The sequence below is a fragment of the Impatiens glandulifera genome, unplaced genomic scaffold (assembly GCF_907164915.1).
Source record: "Impatiens glandulifera unplaced genomic scaffold, dImpGla2.1, whole genome shotgun sequence".
NCBI lineage: Eukaryota > Viridiplantae > Streptophyta > Magnoliopsida > Ericales > Balsaminaceae > Impatiens > Impatiens glandulifera.
In genome coordinates this window covers 14,067-37,337 of record NW_025919008.1, presented here as the reverse complement: position 1 = coordinate 37,337, position 23,271 = coordinate 14,067, and the positions used below count along the sequence as shown (strand labels likewise).

Here is a 23,271-nt window from a genome sequence, read left to right as displayed (position 1 = left end):
ACGACTAAGGCGTTGGTGTCCGTTGTTGAGCCAGTTGTTCCATCATCCATCAAGTCAGCTGAGCAGATCAATCTTGTTGGGAGGTACTGCCCAAGGAAAGGAAAAGATAACTTCCAGATCAAGAATAATAAATAAAATAGAAACAAGATAAAATCGTATATCAAAACGACTTTTGGCATCACTGGAACCGGAACAACTACGTTGTATTAAATCCTTCTTCCTACATTAACTTCTTACTCACGGAATCTCAATTTTCCATTTTTTTTTATTAAAGGTGTTACTTTTTTACGCTTTTTTTCTTCTAAAAATAGAAGGAATGGATTTGAATATTAGTAGTATGGGTGTATTATTAACATTTTAATTATTAATTAAATTAAGATTATTGATTTAGATTTATAATTTTATATATAAATATGTCTAATTAATATGACTAACCATTTAAAATAAATCACTTAAATCACATACAAAGAAACTTTATACTTTAATATTATCAAAAAAACAAAAATTTATAAAATTAAATAAATAAATTTATCGGTAGAATATATTGGTTACAAGTTCAAGATCTATATATAATTTTTTTTTTAAAATTTTAGTGAACCGCTTAATATTTTCAATGTTGCGAGAACATGGTAATCTAAGATTAATTTTTATTATGTAAATAGGTTGTTGGCATTTTTAAACTTATAAAATCCAAATTTTATTTTTACAAAAATTATTATATATATTTATTATTTGTATATCTAATCAAATATAAAATTAATTAAAAATATATTATACAAAACAAAATTAGTTATATCAATCTATTTATTTAAATAAATAATAACTTGTTTTTAAATTATAAATATAAATTACTTAAAATCAAAATATCAACTCATAAAACATAAGAGTAAATTTAAAAGTATAAGAGCTTACTAATTTAATAATAAATTTAATTAGTTAACAATTTTTAGAATCATAAAACATAAGATTTTAAAAAATTTAACTATATTAGATCAACCTCGTTTGCTTATTTTCCTTTTTGAATAATTCTTTCTTTTTAAATTTTATTCAATGAAAGAGTTCATTAATTCTAAAAATAAAGTAATAATAAAAAAATTGTAATTTTATCATTAATTTGAATCACCAATTGTCCATCAAACAAGAGCCGTGTTCTGTTTGGAGAAAAGAGGTTGGATGCTTTTGAGGGCAGGATGTAGGTCAAGAGAACTGGGATGGTAAATTTGCAGTTAGAAGAAAAATATCAAAGAATCCCATTAGAAATTAAGGAAAGTTATACTTAATCAAATGATAAACTGAAGGAAACAATCACATTATAAAGATTTAAGTTCAGTAATCTAATCCTTTTAAAGGAAAAAAAGAAAGAAAGAAATATAACATGCAAGAGTTATTTCAATGAAGGTAATAATATCATCCAGTTTAAAACCATTAAAATCAAAATTTGGCAATGGGACACCAAATGCAAAGACTTCGTCCCACCATAAATAACCCACAACAAAAAATGCAAGAGCAGAACAAACAATCAGAAGTAGCTATTGCCTCTCATTCTTCGTCCGAATAGTTAAACTTTACCGAATGAGAATCCAAATCAATCTGCCCCCCTCTGTATGAACCACGTTTCTTTTTTGTTTTTTCGTGGCGGAAGCCCCTGCATGACGACCACAAAGAAAATAGGCTAAATACAGACAAAGGTTGAAGAATAACAGAAACAAGTAATGCAACATTTTTAGCCATAAAGCATATCACAGGCACATAAAACTCATCTAACAATGTACAACAAAGAAAAGGTGTAGTTTTTGTATGCATGCTTCTCATCTGAATCATGATCCAAAAAGATCTTAATTTGTTATGTTTGTTCCAAACAGAAGAAAGAAAGAAAAAAACACTTCAATTGCAACTTCACACAAATCTGATTGTACCTAAAAACTAGTTTCCATATATATGGCTAATTTTGAGTACATCCTTTTGTCACAATTATTTCTGAAAATTGGCATAAGTGAATGTTATGTTGATAGGCTAAAAAGTGTGATTGTGTTGGATGGAAGCTTTTGTTTATTTATAGCTTTTTTTTGGACAAATTTTGTTGATTGCAGTAGAAATATTTTATAGATCATAATCTTTTGCCAAATTAAATTCTTTTTGACAATATGATAAATTAAAATGCCAAAAAGTCTAACAGCTCCAATTATGAGTACAAAAACATCATAACTATAAATGTACCTTCCTCTAACTTGTCCAAGAACTTCTTGAGCTTTGGCACCATACCCAATATCTGCTCCATCCTGAAGAAGTTCCAACATGTTATAACTGTCAGACATTAGAAGGAACCAGAAAAACTGCCATAAACAATGCCAAGAGTAAAAAGAAAGACCTTTGCCCAATAGGAATTATCTTGTAGCCTCTCATCAGTGAAAACCACCTCTTCCACTTTTACTCTTCTAAATGCATTTGCTGCTGACTTAGGCTGCAATTGAAATAAATTATTGAGGTAACAAAAGGGCACAGTTTCTAATGAACATCACAAGTCACCCTAAACAATACATGTAGTTACTGTAAAAATAAATCTTCCATCATGGATGTTACAGTTAATCTTTTGGGTATGAACTTGAGAATTATACTACAAATGACTTGCATCTGAAGATCATCCAATGTGGGTGACAAAGTTATGAAGCATGTAAAGACACCTTAGGGCTTGTTTGGCATACTTTATATCCCATCATAAATCACTTTTTCATTCAAATTCCCAATTAAAGTACCAAATACCTTACTTTACCATTTATAACATTTTAAAAAGGATTGCTTATTTGCTTCTTCAATATGCATAAAAGGCTGGGTTTTGCTTCCTCTACTTTTAAAAATGATCCAATTTATATTCCTCCATTTATTTACACAGTTATTTCATACCCTCAAACATTAACTAAAATGTATTTTTCTTTCTAAAGTGCATATCATCACGACACTAACAAAGTTAACCCAAAAAAATGACGAAGGAAACTAATTAGAGCCGTCTTTGAAAGTCTGGAAACAAAATGAGCTTTTACTATTCCAAAACATTAAATACCAGTGATATTTTGCTCATTTGACTTAAATAATCTACTTTTTTATCAAACAATATTTACTCAAAAATTGCAAATAATTTCAAAATAACCTAGTCAAACAAGTTCTTAGGTGTGTAGCAGAATTATCAACAATGACCTCATTTTTGTCTTTTTATACTACCAGCATCATCATTTTGGAAGACATATCAACAGGCATAACTTTAACTATAGATCTTGTCATACATTTAGTTATTAACATATTTCAATTATATATCAGGTGTATACATACCTCTGCAGATTCAATACGCTGTTTCTTAGCGGATCTACCAGCATCAGAATTGTCTTCTTCATTATCTTGCCTACTAACTGACAAATCCTGTAAGTGATTTTCACTCACATGACCATTTTCAATGCTCTTTTTCTTCTCTGACTTCCCATTATCGCCATTAACAGAATTTACTTCTATAACTGGATCACTGATCTTGCCCTCCTGCAAATTTTTTGTCTCAGCATTTTCATCGGAAAGTGATCTTTTCCTCTTTTTGGATTTCTCTTTACTAATGACTTCCTCTTTACTTTTGTCACCTTCAATGGAATCTTTCTCAAAACCTTTCTTTTTTATTTTCTTTCCATCTTTAGATTTTTCTTTTTCTTCTTTACCAACTTCTTTTCCACCCTCTTCAAGAGATGATCTATCAACTTTGTTTTTCTTCTTTTTTCCTTTTTCTTCTGTTACTGTAGACAATCCTGGCTGTTCTGATTCTTTCTCAAGTTCTTGTAATTCAAGACCAGATTTGTTTTTCCTCCTCTTGCTTTTTTCTTTCTTTTTCTGTTCATCCATCTCCAAAGTATTATCCTTTCCAATGGGATCTAATTCTGCATTGGCATCACTTTTCTTCTTTTTCTTTTTCACATCTTCTTCAGCAGCAGCACCTTTAATTTCTGGTTGTACCTCTGTGAACAAAAGATTGAAAGAGTAAGTGTTCAGCTGCAATCAATTATCCCCAATTGTGAAGAGAGAATGTTTCAATAGCATGGCATACCTTTCTCCAGAATGACAGATTTAGTGTCACTGCAAGCCATAAAAAGCACATGTAAGATGAGAATGAAAGCTGAAATAGTTGTACATCAAAACAATTCACAGTAAAAGTTAAACAAACAGAATGAATCACAAAAGATTTAATATTTCCTTCTAATAATCATCATCATGAGACTTCAATTACTGTCACGCAACGGGCGGATGGATATATGTTACCACCAACATGAAATAAACTTCTAGGAGTGATCGTGGATCGGATTGGTTGGGTGATTTAGCTAAATATTAATCCAGACATAATAGATCAGTTTCTACTCTACCAAAATCCAAATCCACCCAATATCCAGCGTATCAGAAGTATAATATATAAGGTCCAATTGACAATTTTTTTGATATACGAATTCACATCACATGCTTGTGAACTAGCTTTCTAAACTTAATTAGACAAAATAAAGTACAAAAACAAACGAATAACATCTTCAAATAAGTCTTTAATTAACAAGCTTAGTCTGTGACAAGAAATCATCAAATCAAGTTTGGGTAATTGAAAATAATAATAGATTATAATTGTTTCAAATGAAGTTTTTAATTAATAAATGTAGCAATAGATAAACAATAACTGAAAGAAAAATAAAGTTCTAATTGAACAAAAACAGTTGAAGCATTAACAAATGCAACAGCTTCCAATAATTACGATTGATATCAAGCCTAAATTTCATTATCCATGGTATGTTAATTTTTAAACAAACAAACAAAAGTAATAATGTCACATGCTTTTAATAATTTCAAGTTGGTTTATATCTGCAAAAGAAAATCTCAGCATAAAGATATTATTGATATCGCTAACTATCAAGGATTGGCTTTTGATGTTGTCAGCCATTAATAAATAATGCAAAATATTTTGAGTAGAAACTAAAATGATCACAGATGTTATTTGGCTATATATCAATCTCACCTAATAGATCGATTTATACTCTATCAAGACCCTATTTTTGGTAGATCATTTGTTTTTGTTCGGGTATGGAGGGTATGGCGGTTGGGATGCTCACCTCTATAGAACAAACTACAAGGAAACAGAAAATGGAATACATCATAGGATTAAAACATCCTAAGTTGACCAAGTTATCGGCCATTCTCCTTAAAAACCAATCTAAGAACCACTGACAACAACAATCATTAACGAAACCCAGTATAGTACTTGAAATTGGGCGGAGAACAATTGTGAACTTTTACTAGACAACCAAGGATATAATTTCTTTGAGACCAAAGCTGGCGAAAATTCAAAAGCTTGTTTCCTTACCATGTCTGGAAATGATTGCTAAATATGTCTTCCAGATTAAATGAGCAGGCCTTCCAACTATCATCCTGCATAATTTCATCAAAACAGTCAATGTAACTAGTCAAAATAGAACATTATTTAAAATACAACATGAACTACCGGAACTGCTTTTGATGTTGAACTAGTATTAAAGTATGTTACTGTGATACGATAGTCATTTTGGCACAACTACATAACTATGTTTAAAACAAATTTGACCAATCATTAAAGAACCTGAATTTGAGCTTCAGAGAGAAAGCGCTTGAGGGTTTTGGAGAAGGCGTTGGAGTCGAGGAAGCACAGGATGGAATGGATGAGAACAGACCTGCTTTCGGTGGAGGGCTTCATCGTTAGCGCGGCCTTGGCGTTGAGCTCAGCTAGTAGTACCTGCCGAGGTTTAAGAGCAAGAAGTCGGCTTGTGGGTTTAGGGTTTGTGTTTTCAACGTAGCTAGTCGACGGCATATGACAAGAAAGATAAAAGAAGTTGAAATTCTCTAATATCACTTGAAAATAATATTAGGGTTTGACCAAATATTCAAATGAACCCTAAAACTTGTATAAAATATTCAAGTTGATTCCTTTATTCTAAAACTCACCTAACCCCTAAGCTAGGATGATATAAACAATTAATTAGGGTATGTTTACAATTTAAATTTCATGATTTGTTTGAATATTAAAATATAAAAAATTTAACCAAAATTGTAATTTACTTTGAATTAAAATTTATACATTTTTTATTATTTTCAATTAGTATATTATAATACACTATGAAAGTATATATTGATAAATGATAATATAATAAAAGTTATAATTATACTTTAGAGTTCGAACTTGTATCGTTTTATAAAATGAAATTCGATTTAAATTGTGTTATATGAGACCAAATTATCATTATTGTAACCATTTAATTTTTTCTCACAAACATGAATGTTTGTATTCTTAGGTAGTATTCGGTATCTGGTATAAATTATATAGGGTATAAGTTGTATAAAAGTATAAATTATAACGGGATATAAATAGTATAAGGTATTATAAATTATATAGGTTATTAATGTTTGGTATAAATTATAAAAATGGTATAAGTTGTATATAATTTATAATTTTGTGTTTGGTATATAATATAAGAATGTAATATAAGTTTTATAAATGTGAATTTAAAATTATTATTATTATTATTATTTTATATATTTATATTGTTTATTAGTATAAACTATTTTAGTGTTATTATTTAATAATTAATGTAATTTTAATTAAAATATAAAAAATTAATTATAATATAAATCGTAAATTATATTTATTTAATTTTAATATTATTAATAATTTTAATAAAATAAACTGAAAATAAAAATAATATATAAAATAAACAATATTATTTATAATATAAATAAATATAAAAAATTATAATTAATTAAATTATTCGTTATAAAAATAAATAAAATATATTTTTAATTAAAATATTGAACTAGATAAAAAAATTATATATTAAAAATGATTATATATAATAATAATATTAAAACTAAATAAAATATATTTAATATATTAAATAATAATAAATTATATATAATATTAATAAAGGTTTGTTAGGATTTAGGTAGCTGGAGGACCGGGGGTTGGACCGGTTAGCGGTTCTCACTCGAAGGGTGGTGGTTAATCCGGTTAGAGATTAACAACGGGGTTTCAATACTACACAACCTGTCACAAACCCTTGAACTAGGTTCAAGTGCGGAAGGGGTTTGCTTTCAGGTTGAAGCAGCACACTTGTATAATAGGCAAGGCCGGTTTCGGATGATGAAGGTTTGAAGAATGGTGGGTCGGTTTCGGTAACCTGGTGGTTCGATATGGATAATATAGAGTCAGTTTAGAGTAGTGTAGTTAAGTTAGTGTAAATCGGTTAGATAATGGAGCCGGCAGAAGTAAATAACAAGACCGATGTTATGGATGTTCGGAGATAAAGCTCCTACGTCACCCCTTCCTCTCGAAACCGCGAGAAGGATATTCACTAAGGAATATAAATACAATCCGATCGAGACTTATTTCCTGCTCGATAACACTCTTACAATTTGTACCGGAATTGTAAGTTAAACACTTCAACTTTAACACTAGGCTTTCTAGAGAGAGAGCACGTTGTTTTCACTTGTAAATTAAATGCTTACTGTATGTCACACTTGTCTCTCGTTTACTCTTCTTCAACTGCCCCTTTTATAGGTGAAATATGCCAACGGTCATATTTTACTGCCTTGAATCTGATTGGTTGAGCAGGGGTGCAGATGTTCAGTGATTCAGATCTGCGGTCGTTTCCTCAGACCTGATGGTCAACCTTAGACTTGGCAGTCTGTTCTTCCGGTATGTAAGACAGACCTGCTAGGTTTGTCTTTTACTCAATGTAGGCATTGTCTGTTGGACAGTTGTCTGTACTTGGAAGATCTTCTTTCTGACTTATCCCGAAGTGGAAAGATCCGGTAGTACTGTCTTCTACAGCCTGCAGACTTTCCTCAGACTTGTATGGATATGGAAGTGTTCAGTCTGTTCCTTTGGTATCATTCTCAACAGATACCCGAATTGTCTTCTTGTACTGGTCGACCATTTGACTTAACCGGATCGCTTCCGGTATGGGTGATATAACCGGACTTCTTCCGGTTATTCCTCTGCCTTGTGGCTGATCGGCTGTTTGATGATTCCGGTTTTAAGCTTTGGCCGATCCTTTCTTTGTGCGGTCACGTTCCAAGTATTCTTGGTCGGTTTACTAACTTGACCGGTTAGTTTTCTTTAGCCGGTTCTTTTGTTTGTCCGGTCCGGTTCCTTGTTCTTGCATGGAAGGTTTATTTAAGTTAGGTTTATTTGAAACGGTCTGATTTTATCTAACAATTTCTCCCTTTTTGATTATTTTATTTAAAATTATCAAAATCATGTAAGTTTGCAACCGTAGGCCGGTTGTTTTGTTTGTCCGGATTTTTGAAACTGACTTAGGAGAATTTTTTTTTTTCGAAAAATTTTGAGAGAAAATTTTTGGAAAAGTCTTATATTTTATTTTATCAATTTCTCCCTTTTTGATTATTTTATTTAAAATTATCAAAACTAAGTAGGCCGGTTTCAAAAATAGCTTTATATATATGATAGATAACCGAAAATAACATAATATATAAAAATACTAAGACAAGTGAAGGAAAGAGAGCCCCTATTCCGAGTCCGAGAAGTCATATATGTTCCACTTTTTCTTCTCCGGTTGCGGTCGACTGGCCGGTTCGGAAACTCGTTGTCTTGTAGACCGGGGCTGCAGTTGTTCTTCAACCTCCTCTTCGACTTGAGCAGCCTACTGCGGTATACTCGTAATGACCGTTTCAGTGACCTCATTGAGCAGATCGGCTATTTGAACTTTCTTTGAAGGTTCCCTCTTTCGCTTAGTCGGAACTGAAGCAGAAGAGGCCGCCTTTTTTCTTTTTATTGTCGTCCGCGAAACCTTCCAGCCTCCGTCTCTCCCTTTCTAACCGCGCAACATCCTTTGCAGCTTGAGCGGCTGCTTTCTTTGTAAGTCCCGGGAACTTGGCCTCTGCCCTTCGAAGTCGCTCGGATTCCTCTTCTTCCTCGGTAAGTTGGGATGATCGCGGTGCCTCCTTCTCTTTACTTGCTTCGGCGTCCAGCTCATCCTGGACCTTCTTAGCCGCTTGGGCATTAGCCTCTACAACCGCGGCATCCGCATTTATCTTAGCCCTCAGCAGTTCGGTAACTTGTTTGGAAAGCGCCTTGAGTTCGGCCTCGAGACCCTCATTTTTCTTCTCGAGCTCGGAGACCCGTCCGAGTGTTGTGCCGACCAGGTCCTCAGCAACCTCCGCCAATCGTTGATCGGTCTCTCTTTCAAGCCGGCCAAAGTTTTCCTTTAACTCGGAGGTCGTATCCTCCAAAATTACGGTTCGCTTAAAATATTTACTGCGCAGAACCGCCTCTTCCTGTTGATCTTCGTCGATTTCTGAGAGCCGTTCTTTCGTTTTGTCCAAAAGATACCTTGTGGTGTCGGCGAACTTGAGTGCCGAGCAAACGATTCTTTGGAATCTCTCCTTGAATGGCTGAACCGCGGAGTCTTCAAACTCTTGAATACGGCTATCAATCCGTTTTGTTGTTGAGTCTTCAAACCTTTGAAGACGGCTTTCAACCCATTCCTTTGTGAAGTCTGATTCGGAGACTTCCGGTTGTGTAAGTGGAGATTTCCCGGTGAGAAGAGGATCCGCCCTTTCATCGGATTCTTCTGATGCCGCATTCTCCCTTGGAGGTGTTGGACAGTGATCCGGACTCGTTTCGATCCGGGGAGCAGTATAGACCGGTATTTCTCTGTGACTGTACATTGCCTCTAGCCGGTCAATTTCTTGAATAAGGTCTCCTTTGGCTTTTTCAAGCCTTTCTAACACCCGCGGTGTTAAGGTGTCTTCCGGTCCCACCTCTTCGAACTTCTCTGTAATCTTCCGGATGCGTGTGGTTAGCTTCCGTAGTTGTACCTGTGGTTTTAAGAGGTAGGTTCAGTGTAATACTTCTTCAATTGTATTGGATTTTGTGAGATTCATGATCAAGTCCTCCACTTCCTTCAGTCTTTGGATGCATTCCATGTCTGTGTAGCCCGGTAGGATTTGCCTATACGGTTTGCCAAACCGGTGCTCGTGCCATTCCAGGTATAACTCCTCAATTGACTCGGCTCGCTCTTTGGCGCCCTAAAGGAGTTTCAGAGTTACCCTATCAGCCTCTGCTTCTTCGGCCTCCTCATTATCTTTGTCGCCGCCTTCATCACCGGCTTCTTCACCACCTTCTTCACCATCATCTTCACCACCCTCGGTGGTCTCAGGGTTGGTGTCAGGTCCGGCATTATCGGGGCTCTGGCCCGAATGCTCTTCTTCATTGGTCGATCTTTCATCATCGGTCTTTTCTGTATCGGTTCTTTCAGAGTGGGAAGCCGATTCTTCATCCTCCGTTTGCTGCGGCGGTTCCGAGAAAGTGACTTTCTCTTTTCCTTTGCTTTCGGCCTTTTCTTTGGCTGGGGCCGCTTTCTTGCCGGTCGCCTTCTTTCGGCCACCTGTGGAACCGGGGGCCGGCTGCTTCCTTTCCAGGAATTGTTTGGATCGTATCAGACTTCGAGAGGAGATGGTGACGCCGGGACCGATGTTGATATTGTGATGAATGAAGATCTTGCCGAGAGGAACGGCGTATCCCCAAGACCGGTTTGAGTCCGTTTTCACCATATCCATTAAGTTGTTGAACACCGCCTTTGCCCAGTTGACCTTTGTTCCCTCTATCAGGCCGACTAGCATCCTGATTTTGTCCTTTGTTAAGCTGCTATAGTTTCCTCCCCGTGCTAGAATCGCTCGTGCAAATATGTCACAGATTGGAATATACTCCGGTTTCAACGTTGATTTGCTACCGGATACTTTTATCGTCTCCTTAGTCGCCGAGAGTATCTGGCATGCTGCCTCAAAGGTTTTGAGCTCGATGTCCGCCGTTGCATCCTGGCCGGCCGTTGGAAGACACAGGCTCTTAGCCACCGATGCCTCGGTGAGCTCTATTTCAGTACCGCATACAGTTGCGGTGATCTTTTTGTCAGAGATGGTTGCGGTATTGAAGAATTCCGTAACCGCATCCTTATAAAGAACATGAGGGCCGCCGAGAAAGTACTCCAGACCGGTTTCGGCTACCCGGTCAATAACCTCCTTTGCCTCGCGCGTGCCTTTCTGTCGGATTTCCTCGAAATCCACCTGGGTCAAGTGCTTAAACAAGGCCGAATCGCGTCCCATTTTAGAGAGTGTGAGAAAGTTTGAGAGATAACCTCTTTAGAGAGTTTGAGAGCTTAGAGAGAGAAAGTAATATCGCGTGAGAATGAAATAAAATGGCCGAGAGTCCCTTTTATAGATGCGGTTTGGAAGCCCAACCGTCCCATCAACATTGGGCGGGAAATTTCCCTCCACGCTGAAAGGGCGGCAAACCATGGGCGGGAATGGAGTGGGCGCCAATCCGTGGGCGGAAGTTTTTGGGCGGGAAATTTCCCTCCAAAACTTTTGCTTTCGCCATTGATGACGTAGTCTTCTTTTGAGACCGATTATTGATGCTGCGGTTTCTAAGTTTAACCAATTATTTAGAGTGAGTAGGGTTTGAACGGTTTTTCTTTGAAGCAGGATAGGAACGCGGTTGTTTTGATAGTGTTAATCAGTTACTTAGATATTTAAAATGTTAAGAAACTCGACCATTTAAACTGAAATGAGATTGTATTCAAGAAACGTTGCAGAAAGAAGACCGACAAATGGATCGGTATTGAAATAAGCATACATAAGCAATGGAAAGGTACAGCCTATGGAAAAGACATTCTGGAAATCCTTTCCACCATCGAATCCTTGTCAAGGATGTTCGAGGAGGAGACCGGTGTGCCTGGTCCAAACTCTGGCCGGTACCCGAGAATCAGCTTACTTATATGTGGTGCATAACCGAGACCTTTCTTGGTCAGCACCATGTTCTTCAGGTTTTCGAATATGACCGTTGACCAGTTGATGGCCGTCCTGCCAATAATATGAGTCAATATATTATAGGTATTTCTAGAGTACCGTTGATTCGGTGACTGACATAGGATCGATCGAGTCACGATCTCGAGAAGAAGTTGACCGTGACTAGCGAGCTGGGTTTTTGGCCCATAGTGTTCCACCGGATAAATGGTGGCCGAGAGGTACAGTGCGTGCTCAAATCCCGCAAGGTCCTCTATTGTTGGAAAGTCAGAGAATCCTTCCGTGGGTAGACCGAATAGTGAAGCAAATTCGGCTTCATCAATCCAGAAGGTGTGGTCTCTGACGGTAGAGACGATATAATTTCCCCTGATGCAGGCGCTTCGAAAGAAGGCCTTGACATCTTCCAAGAGAATGGGACTGGCCTCTTCGATGAAGGGTCGAAGACCGGTTGCAGTTAGAGATTGAAACATAACCTCCTTTTCAAGATTTCCATCCCACTCTTCCATACAAGAGTGGAAGTCAACGCTCAAAAAGTTTCCCAAAGTTCGGCTCGGCATGATTACGGTATTAAGAGAGATGGAATTCAAAGGATTTCAGAAGTGTTTTATGCTTTAGGATGTGGTAAGTTGATTAGAAGATGGCTCCTTATATAGGATCGGTTTTGGAGGGAAAACATAACCATTGATTGTGAGTTTTGTTTTATTAGACAAAAGAATCTTTATGTTTCCAAGGTGCATGGGGAAGAGGCAGATTGCGGAGCCCGAGGTAGGTATTAATTGAGAAGTAACCAAGTTAGTTGGATATTAAATGTTCAGGTGGTTGGGGGTTATCTCATTAATTAAGGATTCCTTTTTCATTAATTGCAAGAACATAACCGAGATTAATCAAAGGAGACCGAAAGCAACATAGATAGTGCCGAAAAGGCATTAGTAATAACGAAGAAAGCATAGAATCAAAAGGAACATAAGTGAAACCGAAGAAGACATAGATCAATCCGAAACGATCAAAGATAGGTTGGATAAGGATGCATCCGGTGCATGAAGCAAAACGACCGGGTGCAGGAAGGAGTAACTTAGTGTTCATGAGAGTTGACGACACCGTTGCGGTTATTGCGGCGGTTTCTTCTCCTCCAAGCTCTCTCGAACCGCTCATAAAAAGAGTCGGTTACTTCTTTAGTCAGCACTTGGGCTTGGTTTAAACCTTCTCCAGGACAGGTTGGGACACCAAGCTCCACAAGAAGACAGCTTAGTTGGGGGATGAAACCGACTGATCGGATGCCAACCATCCAGATAAGGACGTCAAACAGCACCCTGGACCAGTTCACCGGTGTACCGGTGATTATAGCCGCCATCATGTTGAAGGTCGAGGTACTGTAGGTATTTGTGACATCCTTTCCGAAGATGCTCTTACCGATCACATCATTGAGGAGCTGATATTCAGCTCTCAAGTGCGATTTTGTACCGTGATCCTCAACCGGTTCGTCAGACCGTGCGAGGGCGATGGAGATTTCGGCCTTTATGTCGGCTGGAACATCTAGATCTGTCAACCCGTGCTTTGGCAGGCTAAAGCACCGCGCGAAGTCCCTCTCGGTGAAGTCAAAGATGATACCTCCCACTTTAGATTGAATGCGAGTTTCAAAGTGGGGGGGTCCCTCTGAACACCCTGGCGTGATAGAAGAACTCTAGAATGGATTCAGGATAGATGGTGTGTTTGTCGTCCAGGAAGTACCGAAGACCGGTTTCCTCCAGAGATTTGATTATCTTATACACCTCATAGTGCTCTGTGTTTGAACAGGATTGAAAATCAACCTGAAGGATGTTGGGAAACTGAGACATTTTTGCCTTAGTGAGAGGATGATCTTTTGTCTTGTGAATGTTTTGGTGAATGTTTGATTTACTTAAATACTAGTTTAGGGATTATCCTATTGTCCAGGTATTAAATAGGATGATATCTATTAACTGTAGGATAAATATGTATTGCATGAAATAGGTATGTTTGCAGTATAGGGTGTTGGTCAAAGGCCTGGACTATGAAAGATATCAACAGATCTTCACGTCTTTTTAGGTGCGACCAGTTTACTTTGAAAGGGCAATGTTTCAGAACAGATATCTTCAAACACTGATAATTATTCCACTTATGTTTGAAATTCAAATAATCTAAGATAACCTGCTTCCGAACCGGTCAGTCATTAGTTGTTCATCCCGATGCGGTTATTTGGTGCATGCACCAAGTAGCCGGTCGGTTTACTCTATCTGATGAGCTAGGCGGTTCTTCCATAGGTATCTTGAAGATTTGAGATTCAACAGCTTAGGAAGAACTACCGATTTTATCTGTCCGAACCGGTTTCCCTTTAAGCATCCTTAGGAAGGATTTGACTAATGTCGGTTAAACCAAGAGTAAGTCTAAATTGAGAGAACTTAGCTTCCTGTAGAGGCTTTGTGAAGATATCGACTACTTGTTGGTCGGTCGATACGTATTCCAGCCGGATATGCTTCAACGTGACATGTTCCCGGATGAAGTGATGCCGTATGTCAATGTGCTTGGTCCTAGAGTGGAGAACCGGATTGTAAGTAATTGCTATGGCGCTCGTGTTGTCACAGAAGATCGGGGACTCTTCGGCTGTGACACCGAAGTCCTTTAGTTGTTGTTGTATCCAAAGTAATTGTGAACAGCAACTTCCGACCGCCAGGTATTCAGCTTCTACAGTGGATGTGACCACCGATGTCTGTTTCTTGCTATGACATGAGACAAGCCGGTCACCTAGGAACTGAAATGTTCCGCTAGTACTTTTTCTGTCGATCTTACAGCCTGCATAGTCTGCATCTGAGTAACTTGTTAGATTAAAGGACGAGTCCTTTGGGTACCATAGACCGACATCAGGTGTGCCCTTTAGATACTTTAGTATCCTCTTTGCGGCTGTGTAGTGGGATTGTTTTGGATTTGCTTGGAATCTCCCACACACACCGACTGCAAACAAAATGTCCGGTCTACTCGCTGTCAAATATAGGAGGGAACCGATCATGCCCTGGTATGCAATCTGGTCTACCGATTGGCCCTCATCATCTCTGTCCAATTTAATCGATGAGCTCATTGGAGTAGCCGCCGAGGAGCAAGTGTCCATCCCGAACTTCTTTAGTGGCTCCTTGGTGTACTTAGATTGGCTAATGAATGTTCCTTCTTTGAGTTGTTTAACCTGAAGACCTAGGAAGAAACTTAATTCTCCCATCATACTCATTTCAAACTTGTCAGTCATCATTTTTGAAAATTTATCACATAGCTTAGGATCGGTGGACCCGAAAATGATATCATCCACATAGATTTGAACAAGTAGGATATGCTCCTTCTTTTCAAATTTAAACAATGTTTTATCCACCGAACCGATGGTGAAATCATGTTGTAATAGAAATGCGGTTAGTGTATCATACCAGGCTCTAGGTGCTTGCTTTAGACCGTATAAAGCCTTATTTAATCGGTAGACATGGTTTGGAAATGCAGCACTCTTGAAACCGGGTGGTTGTTCAACATACACCTCTTCTCGTAGGTCACCGTTCAAGAATGCACTTTTAACATCCATTTGAAAAACCTTAAAGTTTTTGAAAGCAGCAAAGGCAAGAAAAATTCTAATGGCTTCAATCCTAGCTACATGAGCAAATGACTCTTCAAAATCAATGCCTTCTTCCTGTTTATAACTTTGTGCCACTAATCTAGCTTTGTTCCTCGTGACCAAACCGTCCTCATTGAGTTTGTTTCTAAATACCCATCTTGTTCCTATGACCGATTGATCCTTCGGTCTAGGGACTAGGTACCAGACTTTACTACTCTCGAACTGGTTTAGCTCTTCTTGCATTCCCAAGATCCAATCCGGATCTGACAATGCTTCATCTATTCTTTTCGGCTCAATCTGGGATATAAAGGCGGAATTAAAGTATCCTTCCAGAAGTTGACCCCTAGTTCGAACAGGTTCTGTAGGGTTACCTATAATTTGCTCAGGAGGATGTTTACTGTTTCTTCTGAGATTCAGTTCAGGGATGTCTACCAAATTACCGTTTACTTGATCAAGGCTAGACATGTCGGTAGGCTGAACAGGATTGTCAGACCGACCGACTTCCTCGGATTGGACCAAAGTGTCAGCTTCCTGTTGTGGAACAGCTTGATCCGGCTGGGTTTCAATGTTACCCATTTGGTCATGGACAAACCGCCTGAAGACTGGAGTCTCATCCTCACTGTCAGAATGGATATTGTTATTTTCCAATCTGTTGTGTAGATCAAAGCATGAAGCAGTATTGCTTTCAACCGATTCATCGAAAACAATGTGAATTGTTTCCTCCATGGTTGCAGTTCTATTATTATATATCTCTATATGCTTTACTTACTGCTGAGTATCCTAGCATGATCCCGGTATCGGTTTTCGCATCAAAAGCAGTGAGTTGGGTCTTACCATTTATATGTATATAACACTTACAACCGAAAATCCTGAGGTACTTAAGTTTGGGAACCCTGTTAAAATAAACCTCATACGGTGTTTTGTTGTGAAATTTGTTTATTAAAGACCGGTTTTGTGTATAACATGCAGTGTTGATAGCCTCAGCCCAAAATTTCTAAGCAATGCCGGAATCGGCTATCATGGACCGTACGGCTTCCTTGAGAGTCCGGTTTCTTCTCTCGGCTAGGCCATTTTGTTGAGGAGTCCTAGCACTAGACAACTCGTGTCTAATGCCGGATTCATCAAGATATGCGGTTAATGTACTATTGGTAAATTTGGTACCTCGATCACTTCGAATGCTATTGATGCGAGTTGATTTTTCATTTTGCAGGCGCTTAAGAAGTGTAATCAGGTTTGATACGGTTTCACGTTTAGATGGTAGAAATATTACCCATGTAAATCTAGAATAATCATCAATAACTACCATGGTGTAGAGCATACCTCCTAGGCTAATGACCTGAATTGGTCCAAATAAATCCATGTGAAGAAGGTCTAAGCATCGGCTAGATTGGATATTTCCTTTACTCTTAAAGGTTGACCTAGTTTGTTTACCCATTTGACATGCTGAGCAAACCTTATCTTGATTAAATACTATATCAGGAATTCCCTCAACTAGCTTTTTACCACGAATGTAGTTTAAAGTTTTCATGTTTAAATGGTTTAGTCTCTTATGCCACAACCAGGTTTGATCAGTCTTAGCTATCATGCATATAGGATGTTCTACTCTAGTTTTCCAGTCTACCTTGTAAATGTTACCTATCCTATTTCCGGTTAGCAGTACAATACCTTGAGAGTTCTTAACTAAGCATGCATGTTTAAGAAATTCTACCGTGTATCCAGCATCACACATCTGACTAATGCTAAGCAGGTTAAAACGTAGGTTTTCCACTAGAAGTACATTATCAATAGTTAGGTTACCATGGACAATCTTATCCTTGCCCACAGTTCTACCTTTTGAGTTGTCACCAAAGGTGATTAGAGCACCGGTTACTATTCTAATATCGGTTAACAAATTGCTGTTTCCGGTCATGTGCTTGGAGCAGCCGCTATCCAAGAACCATTCAGAGTTTCCTAGTCGTTTCTTTAGATCCTGTAAAATGTACATATTTACAACTATTTGGTACCCACATTTACTTGGGTCCACATGCGATTAGTCCCTTAGGTATCCAAACCTTGATAAACCGGACGGTCTTCTTTGTTAGGGTTTTAACTGTCCTTTTGGCACTCGGTCTCGTGTATCTCGGTTTTTCTACATAGGTCTTAAATGGTGATGATCTTTGGTTTGGCGATCTTTGGTTTGACCTACGCGGTTTAGGAATGGCTTTCATATGTTTGAGGATTTCGGCTTTTCTTTTCACAGGGTCAAGCCATTTCTCAGATTCGGTTGGACCAACATAGTCGTATTTTAGCTTTTCTTCCCTATAGTATGCGGTCTCCTCTTCTTCAGCGGTCTAGGAGCTTTTAAGGAATCTTATAAAGGGAAGGTTACCTCTTGTAGACCTTACTTTCTCTACGAGTTTTCGGTCTTTGGAGCTATCCTCAGTGTATCCTAGGCCAAGCTTGCAACGAGGATGTCTGTAATGACTACACATTTTCTTTACTATATCACTAGATCTCTTATATGCGGCCATCTTATATTGAAGTCGGGCATTTTCTTCCTCGGTTAGTTCTCTAGCCGGTTCACTAGATTGTTCGGTCTTAGAATCTAACTCGGTTTCTAAAGTATGGATATCATCAGGTTTTACTACCTCCGGTTTGGTTATAATGGGTTCTTCTGGTTCTGTCGGAATGGGTGTTATAGGATCGGTTCTAATGTTGAGGTGCTTAGGTAGCATGGCTAGTAGATTCCTATATTCTTCTACCATGTCATTCAATGCATTGTATAATTCATCTTTAGTAAATTCTTCACAAGGAGAGTCAAATACTTGTTCCTCATTTGCCATGAGGCATGTGAGTTCATCATTGCTGTCACTGTGAGCCCATAAACTTCCTCCATCGTCGGCTATCAGTGCTTTCGGTACCTCACTTCCTTCACCGGTTTGTTGATAGTTGTTCCGGTTATTTTGGTAGTCCGGTTTCTGGGTATCCCTCCTCGGTTTCCTGCATTCCCACTTAAAATGTCCCAAACAGTTACAGTTATAACATCTTACATTGGATTTATCACCATAGTAGTTGTTTGTCGGTTGGCTTCTTCTCATGAACCTCCCAAACTTCTGTGCAAGCATTGCCATGGCATCCTCGGTGAACTGTTCGGCGGTTCTAATCGGTACAGGTGCAGGAGCCGATGCCGGTGCAGGTGCAAGTGCAAGGGCAACCGGTTCTGTAGATGTGATTAGTGCTCTGGTTGATGTTGAGGCCGAGACTTCTTCGGTCCTAGATCTCATTTCGAACTCATATTCCTTAAGATCTTCGAATACATCGTGTAGTTTCATCTTACGTAGGCTCTTTGATTCCCTCATTACCATTGTTTTTATGTCCCAAGTACTTGGAAGAGATCTCAAGGCTTTCATAATGACCTCTTTGTTGTCATACTTCTTGCCCAGAGTTGCTAACTCATCTAACACACCAGTGAACCGGTCACTGTATTCCTTCATGGTTTCTCCTGGTTTCATTTTGATGCTTTCAAACTTCTGTGTAGCCACCATTATCTTGTTCTCCTTTGTTCTTTCATTTCCTTCAAAGATCTGGATAACCGTGTTCCATGTCTCCTTCGCGGTTTTGCAGTCTCTGATCTTGCAGTATGTGTTTCTGTCCACACTGTTGGAGATCCGGTTTCTCGCATGATTATCCAGGTTGTTTCTTCTCCTATCTTCAGCCGTCCATTCTTTTCTGTCCTTATCAATGAATATCGGTCCTTCGGTCAAAATGGACTCCATTTCATCATCCAAGGTGATTAAGTACAGGTGCATACGTGCCTTCCAGTTGGCAAAGTCATCACCTTCTAGCATTGGAGGCCTATCCTGAAACATGCTTGCTTGAGTATTGAAACTAACTGATCTGATACCAATTGTTAGGATGTAGGTAGCCGCTGGAGGACCGGGGGTTGGACCGGTTAGCGGTTCTCACTCGAATGGTGGTGGTTAATCCGTTTAGAGATTAACACCGGGGTTTCAATACTACACAACCTGTCACAAACCCTTGAACTAGGTTCAAGTGCGGAAGGGGTTTGCTTTCAGGTTGAAGCAGCACACTTGTATAATAGGCAAGGCCGGTTTCGGATGATGAAGGTTTGAAGAATGGTGGGTCGGTTTCGGTAACCTGGTGGTTCGATATGGATAATATAGAGTCAGTTTAGAGTAGTGTAGTTAAGTTAGTGTAAATCGGTTAGATAATGGAGCCGGCAGAAGTAAATAACAAGACCGATGTTATGGATGTTCGGAGATAAAGCTCATACGTCACCCCTTCCTCTCGAAACCGCGAGAAGGATATTCACTAAGGAATACAAATACAATCCGATCGAGACTTATTTCCTGCTCGATAACACTCTTACAATTTGTACCGGAATTGTAAGTTAAACACTTCAACTTTAACACTAGGCTTTCTAGAGAGAGAGCACGCTGTTTTCACTTGTAAATTAAATGCTTGCTGTATGTCACACTTGTCTCTCGTTTACTCTTCTTCAACTGCCCCTTTTATAGGTGAAATATGCCAACGGTCATATTTCACTGCCTTGAATCTGATTGGTTGAGCAGGGGTGCAGATGTTCAGTGATTCAGATCTGCGGTCGTTTCCTCAGACCTGATGGTCAACCTCAGACTTGGCAGTCTGTTCTTCCGGTATGTAAGACAGACCTGCTAGGTTTGTCTTTTACTCAATGTAGGCACTGTCTGTTGGACAGTTGTCTGTACTTGGAAGATCTTCTTTCTGACTTATCCCGAAGTGGAAAGATCCGGTAGTACTGTCTTCTGCAGCCTGCAGACTTTCCTCAGACTTGTATGGATATGGAAGTGTTCAGTCTGTTTCTTTGGTATCATTCTCAACAGATACCCGAATTGTCTTCTTGTACTGGTCGGCCATTTGACTTAACCGGATCGCTTCCGGTATGGGTGATATAACCGGACTTCTTCCGGTTATTCCTCTGCCTTGTGGCTGATCGGCTGTTTGATGATTCCGGTTTTAAGCTTTGGCCGATCCTTTCTTTGTGCGGTCACGTTCCAAGTATTCTTGGTCGGTTTACTAACTTGACCGGTTAGTTTTCTTTAGCCGGTTCTTTTGTTTTTCCGGTCCGGTTCCTTGTTCCTGCATGGAAGGTTTATTTAAGTTAGGTTTATTTGAACCGGTCTGATTTTATCTAACAAGGTTATAATGTGAAATTAAAAATTAAGTAATATAAGGATAGTGTTGTACGTAGGGTGTCTAGTTATTATTTTATACCAAATATGAGGTATAAATTATTTAGGGATATAAATTTATACCAATAGTAAAAATATAATAAATACCGTATTAAAACACTATTGGTATAGTTTATACTATACAATAGTGTTATACCTACTTGTACTGTCAACCAAACACAGCCTTACTCTAACATAATATTTTTATTATCTTAATTAATTTATCACATTTATAAATATAAAATAGTAATTTTCTTTTTTTTTCTTTCAATTATTCCGGTACATTACATGTTTTTTTAAACATTCAAATCGTATTCAACAGTTTTGAACGCATATATCTTGAAAAAAATACTTAATTTAATATATGAATACGTTCAAATTGATAAATCGTACACAAAGTTATGTCGTTATAAAAGTTTTTAAAAAATAAATACAAAATCTATCTAATCAAATTTTCTCAAATATTTTATCAAATTACACATATTTTTGGTCACTCAAACTAACTTTGACAAATTAAAATATGTAAATCTCAAAAACAATATTGAGTTTTAAAAAAATAAGTTCAAAACGTCTCTAAATATCATTTATTTAAAACGTGACATATTAATTAGAAAAATGAAAATGATGCGTTAAAATAAGTGTAACGCCAAAATCGACCATTTCCGAAAAGAGGTTTTCAAACTCGATAGTTGTGCCCCGTAACTCATCTTCCTCTCGAGGCTCAAGTGAAAGAATCAAACAAAATGGTCGGCTTGACTAGAGTGAATTTAAAATTGTTGATTTATACTAGTTGTGACATTTTTAGAGTCAACACCTAATTACTTTTTAAAAAATTAAGAAAGAAAAATATTTTGCATGTTCAAACGCATTTTATAAATTATGTTTCTAGTTTGGTGCTTAGTTACACGTGAAAATGAGCATTGTCGTTATGTCTCACGTGTCTATCGCCTAATGGTCTCTACTTTAAACTCTCAGTCGTTTTCAAAAAATAAATTTACACCTTATTTATTTATCAAATCTTATGACATGCATCTATAGGTGAATCAAAGCTTAGACATTTGTTTAGTTTATATCATTTTATTCTTAAACATTCATCTATGTATCAGCCATTTCGTTCATTTTTGGGGCCCTAGGCGATCTAAGATTTGGGCCTAAATTTGAGAGAGAGAGAGCCGAGTAGAAAGAAACATAAAACCTAATTTTTTTTATAGTACTATATAAAAAAAATTTAGAGAGAGAACAAAAGAAACATAAAACCTATTTTTTTTTTATAGTACTGTATAAAAAAAATTTTGGGCTTTCTTAAATTTGGGGACTTGAGCGGTGGCCCATCTTGCCCACCCTAATAGCCGGCCCTGTCTATGTTATTGTCAAATGTTCCAAACCTAAAATATTATGAAAATTGTTAATACATGAAGGCGAGTGATGATGCTCGAAAGTGGTACCTAGAAAAAAAATATTAATTTAAAAAGGAAATAAAATCAAAACAGACCCTTATCCAAAAAAAAAATTATTTTTAAAACAATATTATTTTTTAGTGATTTATATTTTTAGGATTTTTTAAATTAAAGTAAGGAATATAAATGCAATAAAGAAATACAGAAATAAAGTAAACAGATCTTAAAAAGATTTTTTTTTAAAATTTTGTTGAAAATATTATTTTTAAGTATTATATTAATTTTTAAAGATTCTTTAAAATTAATTAAAGAAGTTAAATGCTAGAAAATAAATTAAATCAAATAAGATTAAGCAAAGCCCTTAGGCCGGCTAAGGAATGACATGGAATATGTATCTGGGCAGCGGAACAAAACACATAAGTGGTTGGCCTCTTACACGAACATAGGAATGTCGGGAGGTAGGTCCTGGGTTACAATCCTAAGAATTACTATTTATTATTTTTTTGTTTACTAGGAAGCGAGGAAAGCCTTAGTATGAACCGGGGTGTTTGTTAAATGGAAAGACTCATTGGAGCAACAATGCAAAGCGTGGACGTAGTAGCTGGTGCTAGGCAGATAGGAGATCCCCGGAACCCCTTTTTTTGGTCCAAACAAATATTTTGCTCAACAGCAACCAATATTTCAGAACCTGTTTCCACTTTTCTCAAACTCTAATCAAATCTTACTTGATCTTAGATCAACCCACATAAAATCTTACTAATCTTCTCCGCCATCTCACCACAGACATAACTCCTCCAGCTACATCTGATCATTGCATCCAACCAGAACCAACATACAAGCTGCCAAGTATAAATTCCAAACTCTATTCCAACTTAAATCATAAATTGCCAAAACATCACAAAACTATTTGTCAAATCATTTCCAAAAGCAATATGTGGAACACCTATTATTCAACTTCCAATTAGTCTCTCAAGCAAGGATTCATGATAATTCGGAGAGTGATAAGATTTTTTAGATTTAAATTCAAATAGTTAAAATATAAAATAAAAAATATATATATATATATATATATATATATATATATATTATCACAATATTATAAAATTTTATTTTTATTATTAATATTATATTATTTTATTATATTAATTTCCTTATATGTTGATCAAAATGTCTATATAATAAACATAACTTAGAGGTAATC

General features: G+C 37.3%; 2 protein-coding genes across 2 annotated transcripts; both read right to left on the bottom strand.

Moving 5' to 3' along the window:
- Window positions 1–1,295: 1,295 nt before the first annotated feature.
- Window positions 1,296–5,862, bottom strand: LOC124917319 (nucleolar and coiled-body phosphoprotein 1-like). Its single transcript, XM_047457775.1, has 7 exons — window positions 5,624–5,862; window positions 5,372–5,436; window positions 4,079–4,107; window positions 3,325–3,989; window positions 2,369–2,461; window positions 2,218–2,279; window positions 1,296–1,645 (listed from the first exon to the last, which is right to left on the bottom strand). Exons 1-7 carry the CDS (start codon window positions 5,849–5,851, stop codon window positions 1,540–1,542), a joined length of 1,248 nt encoding a protein of 415 aa, XP_047313731.1. The 5' UTR covers window positions 5,852–5,862; the 3' UTR covers window positions 1,296–1,539.
- A 2,925-nt stretch (window positions 5,863–8,787) lies between these two features.
- LOC124917324 (calponin homology domain-containing protein DDB_G0272472-like) lies at window positions 8,788–11,160 on the bottom strand. Its single transcript, XM_047457779.1, has 4 exons — window positions 10,675–11,160; window positions 10,108–10,464; window positions 9,199–9,876; window positions 8,788–9,090 (listed from the first exon to the last, which is right to left on the bottom strand). The coding sequence occupies exons 1-4, from the start codon at window positions 11,158–11,160 to the stop codon at window positions 8,788–8,790; spliced, it is 1,824 nt and encodes a 607-aa protein (XP_047313735.1).
- Between the last annotated feature and the right edge of the window lie 12,111 nt (window positions 11,161–23,271).

Bases quoted from the DNA above. Each gene is read 5' to 3' on its own strand.
- LOC124917324 (XM_047457779.1), bottom strand. From the start codon at position 11,160: ATGGGACGCGATTCGGCCTTGTTTAAGCACTTGACCCAGGTGGATTTC. The intron at 9,877-10,107 runs GTAACTCTGAAA...TTAAAACCACAG, and splicing joins AAGAAGCAGAGGCTGATAGG to GTACAACTACGGAAGCTAAC. The intron at 9,091-9,198 runs GTCGGCACAACA...CTGAGGGCTAAG, and splicing joins CGGAGGTTGCTGAGGACCTG to ATAAATGCGGATGCCGCGGT.
- LOC124917319 (XM_047457775.1), bottom strand. From the start codon at position 5,851: ATGCCGTCGACTAGCTACGTTGAAAACACAAACCCTAAACCCACAAGC. The intron at 4,108-5,371 runs GTAAGGAAACAA...TATGGCTTGCAG, and splicing joins AGCAATCATTTCCAGACATG to TGACACTAAATCTGTCATTC. The intron at 2,462-3,324 runs GTATGTATACAC...TTTCAATTGCAG, and splicing joins AGCGTATTGAATCTGCAGAG to CCTAAGTCAGCAGCAAATGC.